The sequence below is a fragment of the Martes martes genome (assembly GCF_963455335.1).
Source record: "Martes martes genome assembly, chromosome: 1".
Taxonomy (NCBI): Eukaryota; Metazoa; Chordata; class Mammalia; order Carnivora; family Mustelidae; genus Martes; species Martes martes.
Genome location: NC_137888.1, coordinates 90,593,387 through 90,606,647, shown reverse-complemented (window position 1 = coordinate 90,606,647; position 13,261 = coordinate 90,593,387). Strand labels below are relative to the sequence as shown.

Genomic DNA, 13,261 nt, shown 5'->3' with positions numbered 1-13,261 from the left:
CACTTTAATGAGGTGTCATTAGTATTGTAAATTGTACAAAGTTTTCAATTACACCTCTTTTGTATGTGTTAAGTTTCAAATTATTCTTTGATTTAAAAAAATTGCTTTCTTCTTTTGTTATTGTTGTATCAGTTGTATTTGATGGTAATTGTGTTTCTTTACGGTTTTTCCAAGTTTGTTTTTCCTCACTTTGAAAAAAGTGCACTGTGGATTTTGGGGTATTTTGCCCTCCAGAAGTGAAATTGTGTAAAGTGTGAAAATTCCTACTGCAAAGACTTTGCCAGATTACTCAAACTGATTTAAAATGAGTTAACTTTCTAGTATTGTAGGTTTAAAACCACACTAGAGTGTCTTCATTTTTTATTCCATTTCTCTTTTGATCTACAAACAGTTTTAGAGTAGAGTGGACAGAGAATTCCCTTGATAAAGAGTTAGAGGTGATCCCGTTTAAAATAATGGGAAAAATAGGAAAAAGTATCATACAGCTATTTAGAGATAGTATTGCTTATTGATAGTGTTGCAGAATTATAACTTCTTTGATTTTAGATGACTGCTTTGTATTTTGGTCTAGTTCTTGAAGGAATATAAAAATGCCATTAGCTCAGACCTTATTTCTCTTAAAAGATGATGCTTCATCTGAAAACTGGCACGAGAATCATCTTACAATAGTCTGTTCTAATAGGTAAAAAGTTTTCTGTTGGAACTTACTATGGTGAATTCTGATTATTTTGAAAACTAATGATTTTTAAATTAATGCACAGGGGTCAAAATGCATAAGATCTTGTTGTGGAGTCTCCTATTGATTTTTTCTGAAAGTCAAGCCTCAAGACCATTGGCTCAAAGAAATATCGAATTTGCAGTGGACCTTTATCAAGCTATTTCTTTATCTCACGAGAACAACATTATATTTTCCCCCCTTGGAACAACGTTGGGTCTTGGGATGATACAACTGGGAGCAAAAGGAAAAGCACAACAGCAGATAAGACAAACTTTAAAACTTCAGGAAACCTCAGCTGGTAAGATTCTTACATATGATTATTTATACTGGATAAGATCTGCCCAAATTTATTTTGCCAATTAGAAATTCAGGGTCCCAGAATTTAAATACATGGAAAATATTCAAAAGTGTGAACTTATAATAAAATGGAGAATTTTTTAAAAATCCATTTTAATTGTTTTCTAATGAAAATATTACTAAAAGAATGTATTATTTTTTAATACAGATATTTTTATACAGATATGAAACTGTGAGTATACCAGTATATTTTCTTCTGGCCTGTTTCAGCCAGTTTTGAGACTTATGTTGTGTGTGCATGCGTGTGTCTATGTATGTATGTTTGTTTATTCATCTATTCTCACTATGTTGTGATCATTTTCTCATATCAGCTTCAGAATATAATTTTTTTAAAATTTTATTTATTTAAGAGAGAATGAGTGAGAGAGAGCATGAGAGAGAAGATCAGAGGGAGAAGCAGACTCCCCAAAGAGCTGGGAGCCCGATGCGGGACTCGATCCTGGAAGTCCGGGATCATGACCTGAGCCGAAGGCAGTCGCTCAACCAACTGAGCCACCCAGGCGCCCCAGAATATAATTTTTTAGCTGTTGCATTTTATTGCCTCTTATGGAAATATTGTTACTTACTTAACCTCTCTTTATTAGGTAGTTTCCAATATTTCTCTTATAAAAATGCTGCAGTGAACATCCTCGCCCAGAAATCTTTGTGTGGATCTCTCATTATTTTATTAGCTTTTAAACATTAGTTTTATAACTAAAATTCAACTTTTTCTCCTCATTGAGACCAAGAAAAAGCAGTAATGTAGACATACATTTTAAAAGCTTTTGGTTAATAGTTTTTAAAGGAAATCTTTTTTATTTTGTTTTTTTTTTTTTTTAAAGATTTTATTTATTTATTTGACACGGGGGGAGAGAGAGAGAGAGAGAGCACAAGCAGGGGGAGCTGCAAGCAGAGGGAGAGGGAGAAGCAGGCTCCCGCCTAGCAGAGATCCAGACGAGGTCCTGTATCCCAGGACACTGGTACCATAACCCGAACCGAAGGCAGACACTTAACTGACCGAGCCACCCAGGTGCCCTAGGACATCTTTGAGAGAGATCGAGATCTCACAAATAGGCAGGCTCCCTGCTGAGCAGAGAGCCCTATGTGGGGCTCGATCCCAGGACCCTCACATCATAACTTGAGCTGAAGGCAGAGGCTTAACCCACTGAGCCACTCAGGAGCCCCTAGGAAATCTCTTTTAAAAAGCACTCAGATAACCTATCTGAAGCCTTTTTGTGTATGAAGGGTTGTTGTTGCAGAGTCCCCCGAAGGTCTGAGATACTGTATAGAAGCTTTAGCGCTGTCACCCTGTTTGAAAGGGTAGTTGTTGGGGCATCTGGGTGGCTCAGACAGTTAAGTGCCTGCCTTTGATTCAGGTCATGATCTCGGCGTCCTGGGATAGGTGTTGTGTTGGCTCCCACATCTGGCTCAGCGTTCAGTGGGGAGTCTGCTTTTCCCTCTGTCTCTCCCTTCCTCGGTGCTCTCTCTCTGTGTCAAGTAAATAAATAAAATCTTTTTTTTTAAGGTTGTATTTATTTATTTGACAGAGAGAGAGAGATCACAAGTAAGCAGAGAGGCAGGCAGAGAGAGGGGGAGTAGGCTCCCTGCTGAGCAGAGAGCCCGATGCAGGGCTTGATCCCAGGACCTTGAGATCATGACCTGAGCTGAAAGCAGAGGCTTACTCCATTGAGCCACCCAGGCACCCAAATAGAATCTTTAAAAAGAGAAAAAAAAAAAAAAAAATAAAAAGAGAGAGAGAGAGAAAGAAAAGAAAGAAAAAGAAAGGGTTGTCCATTTCTCTGGCTAACTGTGTCCTCAATTTCCATAATGATTTTAATTTTAGACTTTTGCATCACTGTCAGGTAATATGTCCTAACCATCAGAGGAACTTTCCAGATTTTTGATGTGGAAATTTAATCACTACTACTAACTTCAGTATGTTTGCCTCAGAGCAGAGTAATTATATTTAGAGATTTGTTTTTCTTTTTTAGAAGGTCTTGTTTGCTTTGTTTTAAATAAAAGCAATTTTATGTAGAAAAGAAGTTGGTGATGGTGAAGTTAATTGCAAGAATTTTCCTTTGTGAATAATGCAAAATGAAGCTACTGTGTTCCAAATTTAGTCTTAACTGTCTGTATTAATTTCCGCAAATCCCACTACATAGTCTCAGAAATATTTAAATCACACAATACTGCTTTGAAAAGTAATAGAGCATTTATAAAGATATGTAAAGTTGATTCTATGATAAATAAACAAAATCAGAATCTCTAAAGTTTAAACTACTCTATATGGATATATCTTGTAGAGTAACACGGAAATCTTAACAACTCTGGATTGTGAATGTAAGGCTAATCATGGTAGTAATGAGGATCACACTAACTATCAATCATATATATAGTACAGCAGTCACTGTTTCTGTGTTTGGTAGCCACTATCTCACTTACTCTTCACAGTTACTCTGTGAGGTAGACATAACCCTGCTGCTTAGACAAGGACACGGAGGCAAAGAAAGGTTCAGCAAATTGTCCAGAATGAATTCCAAAAATGATTCAGAGAGCTGTGGATCCTAAGGGCAATATATTATATTTTCCTTGGGAGAATATATATATGGACAATTAAACATGAGTATGTTAACACATGTAACAAAATCTACCAAAGCTGCTTTCTATTATGCTTTGTTAAGGGAGAGAGAAAGAGAGGGACACAGATGGAAGATAATTGCAAAAGGGTAAGGCAGAGGAGCCAGAGAGAGAAAAAATATGAAAAATAAACTCTGGAAAATAAAAAAAAGAGGAGGGAATTAAAGAATAAGGAACAAGGAGACAGTTAAGGTAGGGGACAGAGTGGAAGAGGGCAAGGAAATGGAAAAGGCTCAGGGGGTCTGGAGAAAGAAGAACAAAATGGTGTTAAGGAGGGGGATAAAGGGTATGTCAGATCAGAAGGTGGTGACTGGTATTGGAACCCAAGATGAAAAGGAAAATCACTAGTAATGATCCTGTCTTTATTTAACATTTTTATATTTTGTTCTTCCTGGGTTTATTTGCATTAAAACTGATTTTAAAAAGTGTGTTGCAACAAAATATCTTCTTGGTTATGGAGTCTGTTGGCATCTCCTTAAATTTTATGCTCAATATACGCGTCCCATTGACTCATCCTAGTCCTGGCCCTACCTTCTATTCCCAATGATTATCAAAGGCGCTCTCTGTTCAGTTAGTCTATATATTACGTTTCCTGCTATCAGACTGTTTTATGTGAACACCTGCCTTGTTCCACAGATGGGCATACAACTCCTGGGATCCTACCCCCACAGGGCTCTCAGTGTCCTCTGCTCTTCTTTCCCCTTCTGTCGAAACATCTGCTCAGAATTTACCTTCTCCAGTCTACTGAGCATCTGATAATTCTCCATTTTTGCTTTGTTTCTAATATGCTGCTTACTAATCAAAGACTAATGGAGGTGCTTCCTTATTCCAAGGGTGTCATGAAAAGAGAACAAGCCATGAATCTTTGCTCTGCAACCAAATAAACTTATGATCTGTTCCTTTCAAGGTACTGTATCTGTCTGGATTTTAGATTCCTCACTAAAAAGAGAGGAGTTTGAATAAGTGATTTATATGGACCTTTTGGCTAAAATAATCTATAATCCTGTGACTCCCTTTGTTTTCATGTTTGGATCCCTCACATTTCACACACAATTGGCCTTTGGGCCTTTGGGCCTTAACTGTAGGAGAAGTAAATATGTAATGAATTTTGGAACATTTTCTGAAGGTCTAGTACAATCAAACTAAAAGTTACATTCACTCCATGACCTATAGATTTTCTTTAGCTCTGCTTTAGGAAATGAAATAAATTGATTCTCATTGCTTATTAGGATCCATGTATACATATTCTTTTTGATCTCTGTGAAAAGAGGTTATTAATCTATAAATTTAATCAAATTTATAAGGCAGATAACTTTATATTCTCCCCCAAACTTGTGCTACTTGATGACATTTTTCATTGACTTCTGAATCCAGTGATTTATCAGAGGGCAACTGACTGTTTGTCATACAGTCTTAGACCTTAAGTACTTGACATAAATCTTTTTGCTCTGACAAATAAGTCAGAACATTTTTCTCCCCCTTTCCTTTTCTCCCCCCATTCCTTTAAAGATGTTCATAAATTACAAATTTCTGAAGATTAGTTTCAAATTCTGCCACTTCATTTCTGACCTTATTTAATTCTTTTGAAAATACTCACGTTTTCACTCAGAAAGTCTTCTCTGTGACCTCCCATTTATTGAGATATTTCTGTCAGCTTTAAATAGCAAATGATTGCCTCTAAAATTGCATAAACAAGTAAAATAGATTAACCTTCTTCCCTTCCTTATGTAAGAATTCTAGGATTGCAAGGACTTGCTGAAATTCTTCAAATCCAACCATAGGGCAATAAGTTCTTATGGCTAAAATTGTTTATGTCTATATCTATATCCCCAAGAATGGAGAACCATGGAGTTTGAGATATAATGAAATATACTTCCCAGAGACTCCAGTATGGTTATTTGGGTTGTACCTGCAGGAAAGCAGGGGAGGACAAGGAGAGAAATGGGAACTGAAATGTAGGCTCCACTCAGCCAGACAAGATATAAGGCCATGGGGCTAACCACCCCCTTCCCCACCAGTAAGAGAATGTATTCTTATTTGCACAAAGATACCTATGACTGTTAGCTCTCCGATAAAGTGTATGCACACACATACCCATCCATGCACACACACAAATGCCTTATTTCCAATGGACGACTCAAGGCAAGTCCTCATTAAAACTTTTCTCTCTTTATTCGGTGGGTATCTTCTAATGACAAGCCATTTATGTTTTCTCCAATAAAGAATAATTGCCTATATTCAACTTTTAAGTTATAAAAATAGCATGTTATTTAACTGAAAATGTAACAAAGGCCCTGAAAGAAGCTTTGATTTGAGATACAGTTCCTACACTTAATGATTGAGTTCCAGGATTAAGCCAGAAGGGAATGAAAAGCATCGCTATCTTTGGTCGTGAATAGGAAGCCCCTGAACAAGGACCAAAGCTGAATCGTCTCCTAGGCACATCTACCTTCCCAACAACAGTGCGATCAGAATGAGCCAACAATAAATAACAGGCCAACAGTGATTGTAGCTGACTCTGGTGGCCTCATTTGGCTACTGGCAATAGTTGGAATGGTTAAAGATCTTTGTTGTTCATGTAGACAGCCAAAATATATACATTCATGAACCTGAAGAAATAGGCAATTCTGATTCTTGTGCATCTCTAGAGCTGATTATAGGGGTTGCTCATAAATTTCAAAACATGGACAGGTGCCATTGCTCACAATAGAGCAATTCTTAAGCTGAAATAAAAACAATATTGAAAAAGATTGCTCGTTACTGTCATCCCCCCATCAGTATTCATTAGTATTTTCCTTCTATAAATATCGCATGTTATGCAAAGAATGAGGTTCTAAAGATAAATTTCCAACAAGTAAGAATGAGCTAAATTTGACTATAAAAAGGGAATTTCCTTCAGCCTGTTTAAATGCACATTCTTGTTTTTGGTGAATTTCAAATTTACATGACAATCTTCCTATATAAGAACTGAGTTCTTTAGAAAATGCATATTCTATGAAGATAAATGCTTAAAATATTTATACTAACTCAGAAAGGACCATTAGTTGTACCTAAGGGTGCAAAAAATGGTGATATAAATCAGTGCTTAGAAGCAAAGCTGAAAAGCTGTTGTTTTTATGTTGTTCAATATGTCAGTATACATTATAATTATTTTTTAGGGGAAGAATTTTCTGTGCTGAAGTCATTTTTCTCTGCCATCTCAGAGAAAAAGCAAGAATTTACATTTAATCTTGCCAATGCCCTCTACCTTCAAGAAGGATTCACTGTGAAAGAACAGTATCTCCATAGCAACAAGGAATTTTTTCAGAGTGCCATAAAACTGGTGGATTTTCAGGATGCAAAGACTTCTGCAGAGACAATAAGTACCTGGGTAGAAAGCAAAACAGATGGTAAAGTTTCCCATTTTCATAAACTCATTATTTGCCATTGTATTCAAGGTTTTTAATATCCTAGAGTAAAGAATGGTTGAATATTTTCCTACTAAACTATGGCTCAGAGGGCTCTCCCATTTTGCTTCCCTGTTATTCAAATTAATACCAAATAGTAAAACTGAGATAGACTGTAAGCTGCTTTGAAAAGCATACAGGTTTTTTGAGAGAAACCTATTCATAGAATTTTAATGGAAAAACCTTTAATAATAATTTTTGTTTAAGCATAGGTTTTTAATCTATGGCTGCAGAAATAATATCTTTGGTCAGGTAAAAATTAGATCTGTCAACCTCAAGTGCCTTCTTTTCCACATATTACTGTAAATAACACATCTTAGCTGGATGGGTTAATGTTTAATAAGAAATGTTGATAGTCCTATCATAAATGTGATAATCTAAACTTTAATTTCAAAACAAGCCAGCCAAAATTCCTCAGGGACTATGGAGTCACGCAGTAGAAAGAACACAAGTTTAAAGTCACTCAGATCTGAATTCACATCCTACCTAGTTCTAAGCTATGCCCCACCTAAAATGAGGATAGTATTAGAACATTTCAGGATTATTAGAAGGTTTGAGAATAATGTATGTGAAATAACAAACATATATTAGGTCCTTGTTTAACAGCGGTTTGTTTCTTTGTTCATCCATTCCGCTACAAAAAATTATGACGGCATAAATGGCTGCCATATTCTTTATAGGAAGGCTCATACAGGGAGGCATAGTTGAGAATGTGAGATTGGTGTTTTGAGCAGCTTTCACTGAAAGTATCATTAATAGGACACATAATGAACATCCCTAGACAGCTCTATGGCACTGAGTCATGCTTTTATGTCGGCTGGTTGTTTAGAAGAAGAAAATCATGCTAGCAACTCCATTCTTGTCCCTTCCCTGGCAGTCACTGGCACTAGCCATGGGAGCAGAAGGTTTGAAGGTACCATTAACTTACTAATTCTGATTGACCTGCTGGAGAAACTTGCAATAAAGTTTGAAAACTATGGGTAAATATGCAGGCAGAGACATTCAGTTTTTGTTCTTTCTGGCTGAAAAACAATTCACACAAATAATCTTGCTGAAGAGAGTCCATTAGTAGGTCTGTCCAGATTTGCCTCAGAGAGTCTTGTATCTCCTGTTTCCTAGTAATAGCTGTTTGTACCTGTTTCTAAGTGAAATGTTTAATAGTGCTGCTTTTTACTTCAGAATTACCAAGGTTAGAGGAGAGAGCACCTGTTTATAACTGATCTGCCAAAGAAATTTTTGTTTCAGTGCTATATAAAGCAGTCCCACTGAACCACTATTGCTTATCTCTTCCTGTTTCCTCCTCCACCCGCATCACAGGGAAAATTAAAGACATGTTTTCAGGGGAAGACTTTGGTCCTCTGACTCGGCTTGTCCTGGTGAATGCTGTTTATTTCAAGGGTGATTGGAAGCAGAAATTCACAAAAGAGAGCACACAGTTGATGAATTTTACTAAGAAAGATGGTGCAGCAGTCAAAATCCCAATGATGAAGACTCTTGTGAGAACAAAATATGGTAATATGAAAAATCGCCCTCCAAAGCATGATTTTGGAAATTGCCAAGGATATTTATTTAATATTTTCTTTCTCTGTTTCAGGTTATTTTTCTGAATCGTCCATGAACTACCAGGTTTTGGAATTACCTTATAAAGGTGATGAGTTTAGTTTAATCATTGTACTTCCTGCAAAAGATGTGCACATAGAAGAAATGGAAAAGCAAATTACTGCTCATCAACTTCTAAAATGGTTCTCCGAGATGCAAGAAGAGGAAGTGGAAGTAAGCCTTCCTAGGTTGGTAATGTCATTTTATTATTTGGTTCTTATATTTTCACTTATGGAGGCATTTGAATAGCTGGCTGAAAGATAACAGATACTTGAAAAGGCCACTGATTGGAAGAAAAATGCATTTGGAAGTGTAGCTCCACTTCATGGATACAAAGGCAAGTCTGAACATTGCCAGCAATGCTTTGCCATGGGGAGAACTGAATATAAAGGCTCAATATTCTCTGAAATAGATGAAGAAATGTAAGTCTGCAAGCTAGAATGTTGAGATGAAAAGGAATTTTTATTCTTTTTATTATACAAACTTATCTTTCTCTACTTTCTTTACTAATTGGAATTTTAAATACCTATCTTCTGCTACATTTCAGGAACCCCCCCCCATACTTATGCTATCAGACAATTAAAAGATATGTTATCTTGACAATTAAAAGATATGTTAAATCAACTTTGACAGCTAGTGCTCTAATAGTCATTGAATGACAAATAGGAAATCCAATGGCCAGGTTTAGATAGTTAATATAAAATGGAAATTGCAAAGGCTTATCTCGGGAAACAATAATCATCGACACTAATTTCTTAATACCATGCTTCTGGCCAACAGGAGAAACTTCAAAGTAAGTGGTGCCCACATAACTCAATTCACACTCTGCCTCAATTTTTTAAAAAGAAGCAGATGTTTAATGAATGATATTCTGTCCTTTTCATTTCTAATTTTTCCTGCAAACTCATCGAAGCCTGTATGGCTTATACACCCCTCTTCTGGGCCTTTTGTCATTTAAACCTCTTGGCTTTTCCTTCTTTTTCCACTTAGCTGGGATCCAGTCACTCATTTCAATCATATTCTCACCATATATCTTTAATGCTTTTTGCCTCTTGGTCTTCGTCCTGCTTTAATTTCTCCCTAATCATCCTCAATCCCCAGCCTACTCATAAAGCCACTCCTGGTCTCCAACTCTTAATTTTCTTAAGCAAAAACCCAGAAAGCATTCCCTTCTGGGCCTCACTGAGGCTGGAGCTGGGGACCCCTTACTTTTCTTCAACTTTCTTTTTTAATACTCACACATACCACACCAAAACTTGACTTCTATTCCCAGGTGCCACTTTATGTGGATTTCTCTCACTCTCAACACGTGTCTCAACTTCCCGTTCCTTAAAGAAGACATATCATTAAGCAAACCTGCCTCTCTACCCTTCACCTCAAAATCTGTATACATCTTCGAAGATCTTCTCTCCTTCTATCTTCCTTGTTATCCTGGAGAATGAGGTAGCCTATGTTTTTCTCACCCTAACTCTAGGTTGTTGATCCTAATACTATTGACCATCCCCTTTTCTTGAAAACCTTGCATTCTTCAACCCCTGGAGCACTACTCGCTTCTGTTTATTTTTCTCTCTTCTGTAAAATTTCCTTGCTCCCTGAATTAGAGTGTTTTTCTTTCTGTTCCCAACTAATGTTTACTAGAATTTCATCAAAATTTTCTTCTTCTTACTCTCTTTTATTCTTCTTTCTTTACTCTCTTTAATTCTTTATTCTTACTCTCTTTTTATTCCCTTATTCTTCATGTCTCTAAAATCTGAATCTCTCCCTCAACCTCTCTTCTAATTCCCCAGCATCTGTATATCTCTACCTGAATGTTACTCAGTCTTTCAAAGAGTACTTTTTTTTGGGGGGGGGTGGTCCCTACTACATGTGAGCTATTGGAGATAAAATGATGTGACAGATAGTTTATCTTCTAATAACAGAAATAACAACTTGGGGGATTAACTTGTTTATTTTCAAATTTTTCTCTCTCTCTTCCTCTTTTGGAAAGATCACGATTTGGGGTCAAAAACACTGCGTTTAGAAATTGTTCATGCCATGTACTAGCAGTGGGGTCTTAGGAGAGTCATTTGACAGTCCTGAGTTGTGGTTTATCAGTCTTGGAATAGTGATACTTGTAGCCAAGGTAGCCCCAGCATCATCAGACCAGTTAACAAATGTCTAGATAATAAAGCAGAAGTCCCAGACTCAACTGACAACAGGAAATAGGGCTTTTGTCAGAATTCCCTTCTCTAGCATGTTAGGAATCTCTGCGAGAATGGTGCACAGCCCACAAATCCATCCAGGCTACTGAAGTCTGGACAGCTTTTCCAAACTGTTTGGTCTTATTATCAGCTTCTCCAAACTGTGGCCACACCTCTCACACAACTTCTCTTACAGTATGGATGCAGGCTTCTCTTTTAATTCCTCCAAGAACAATGGTTATGGGTTGAATTATGTCCCTCTCAATTCATAAGGGTGTTGAAGTCCTAATCCCCACTATCCCAGATTGTGTTTTTCTGGAGACAGAGTCTTTATAGAGTTAATCAAGTTAAAGTGAAGTTATCAGTGTGGGCCCACATCCAACATGGCTGGAGTCTTTATAAACAGAAGAAAGTTGGATACAGAGATATAGGTAGCGAAAGACTAAGTGAAGAGACAGAGGGAGAAGATGTCCTTCTACAGGCCTAGGAGAGAGGCCTGGAACACAGCTCACAGTTCTCAAAAGGAACCAATGCTACCCACACCTTAATTTTAGACCTCTAGCCTCTACAACTATGAGACAATAAATCTGTTATTTAAGCCACCAGGTTTGTGGTAATGTTAAGGTAGCCCTTGGCAAATTAATAGGAGCAAGAACAATTTCAATGTTTGACCAAATTTTACTGAAAGCTGTGTGTTAATAAAAGGGGCTTTTAAGGTGGAAAGTTATTTAAAAACCATGTGCCAGGGATGAGCGTTTCTGGAGTTTAAGCCATTTCTTATAACCAGGAGTCTTCTGTCCATGGCTGTCCTGGTGCCAGACCCACCCTCACCCAAAGTCTTTTCTATCTCCCTCCTACCCAGCATCCAGAGTCCTTCAGCTTTTCCCAGCACAGAAAGAAGGTAACATAGGTTTTCTCCCATGCCCTTTAAGCCCAGACTCCCAGTCATGATAAGAATCTTAAGCAGCATATTTTGACCCTCAGTGGAAACTTTTCATATCATCTAGAATAGATTATACCCTCATCATTTCAAAAATTTCACTATTTCCATCCCACTGGTTCTATTTGCATAATGAGAAGTTCATTGTGTTGCTTTTCCCAAACAAATGAACACTTGTTTTAAAGGCGAAATTTGAATCTTCAGTGATATGAAAACAGAAATATTAATTGGCAGTTGTGCTTCCTTTTCTCAAACAAATTTCAGGCACCAAATATTTTTTAAAAATTTGGTGGCAGTTTCAATTACAGAACCTCATTACATACTTCTACTCATAGCACAAAATCTAGCAAATAGAAGGTGCTAAGAAAGTGATAGCTATTTTTCTTTCAGAAGTAATGGTTATTTTTCTTTCTCTGTTAAGATCACTGCCCAGGGTGCCTTGGTGGCTCAGTTGGTTAAGTGTCTGCCTTTGACTCAGGTCATGATCCCAGGGTCCTGTGATCGAGTCCTGGGTCCCAGGTCGGGCTCGGCTCAGTGGGGAGTCTGCTTCTCCTTCTGCCCCTCCCCTCCACTCATGCTCTCTCTCTGTCTCTCTCAAAATAATTAACTAACTAAATAAAAATCTTTAAGATCACTGCCCAGCCAATCCCAGAATAGAAAGTCTCCTCTGACTTCTCAGTCACTCTCATGCCTATCCCCTCTGTCTGAAAGACCCTTCCTTGTCTGTGGTGTCCAACCAGCAAATTCTCATTCATCCTTCAACATCTCTCACAATTAACTCTTTGGTGTACTTTCCCCCAACATGCTCAGTTAGAATCAACCATCCCTTATTTTTATTTCTAGAACATTTTATACAAATTTACATTATGGCACTTGTTACATTACATTTCCATCTCTTACTTAGATTCTCATCTATCTTTTTTAAGATGTGAGCTCTGGGGGCGCCTGGGTGGCTCAGTGGGTTAAAGCCTCTGCCTTCGGCTCAGGTCATGATCCCAGGGTCCTGGGATCGAGCCCCGCATCGGGCTCTCTGCTCAGCGGGGAGCCTGCTTCCCTTCCTCTCTCTCTGCCTGCCTCTCTGCCTACTTGTGATCTCTCTGTCAAATAAATAAATAAAATCTTAAAAAAAAAAAAAAAGATGTGAGCTCTGGAACAGGGAGTTATCTCTACTTCATTTTGGCTTCCATGGTCCCTAGGACATTTCATGGCATATTGTATGTGCTAAATGAATACTGTTTAATTAAATTATATAAATATTTTCAAAGAAAACAATTCTATGTTGTTTCCCTTTATCTAATGATAAATACCTCAACAATCAGAATTCAACTTTCCAGTCAGATTTTAATTCATTCCTTGTGAGGATGCTGATGAAACTTTCCCATACGTGCAGCATAATGAAAGACAG

General features: G+C 37.5%; 1 protein-coding gene across 1 annotated transcript in view; it reads left to right on the top strand.

Moving 5' to 3' along the window:
* The first annotated feature begins 753 nt into the window (after window positions 1–753).
* The window catches only part of SERPINI2 (serpin family I member 2), a 33,378-nt gene continuing 20,870 nt past the window's right edge, over window positions 754–13,261 (top strand). Inside the window, exons 1-4 of the mRNA XM_080818248.1 lie at window positions 754–1,016; window positions 6,850–7,080; window positions 8,455–8,649; window positions 8,732–8,924. Of these exons, the coding sequence (XP_080674374.1) occupies window positions 770–1,016; window positions 6,850–7,080; window positions 8,455–8,649; window positions 8,732–8,924 (866 nt within the window). The 5' untranslated portion in view covers window positions 754–769. The remainder of the gene's footprint in view (window positions 1,017–6,849; window positions 7,081–8,454; window positions 8,650–8,731; window positions 8,925–13,261) is intronic.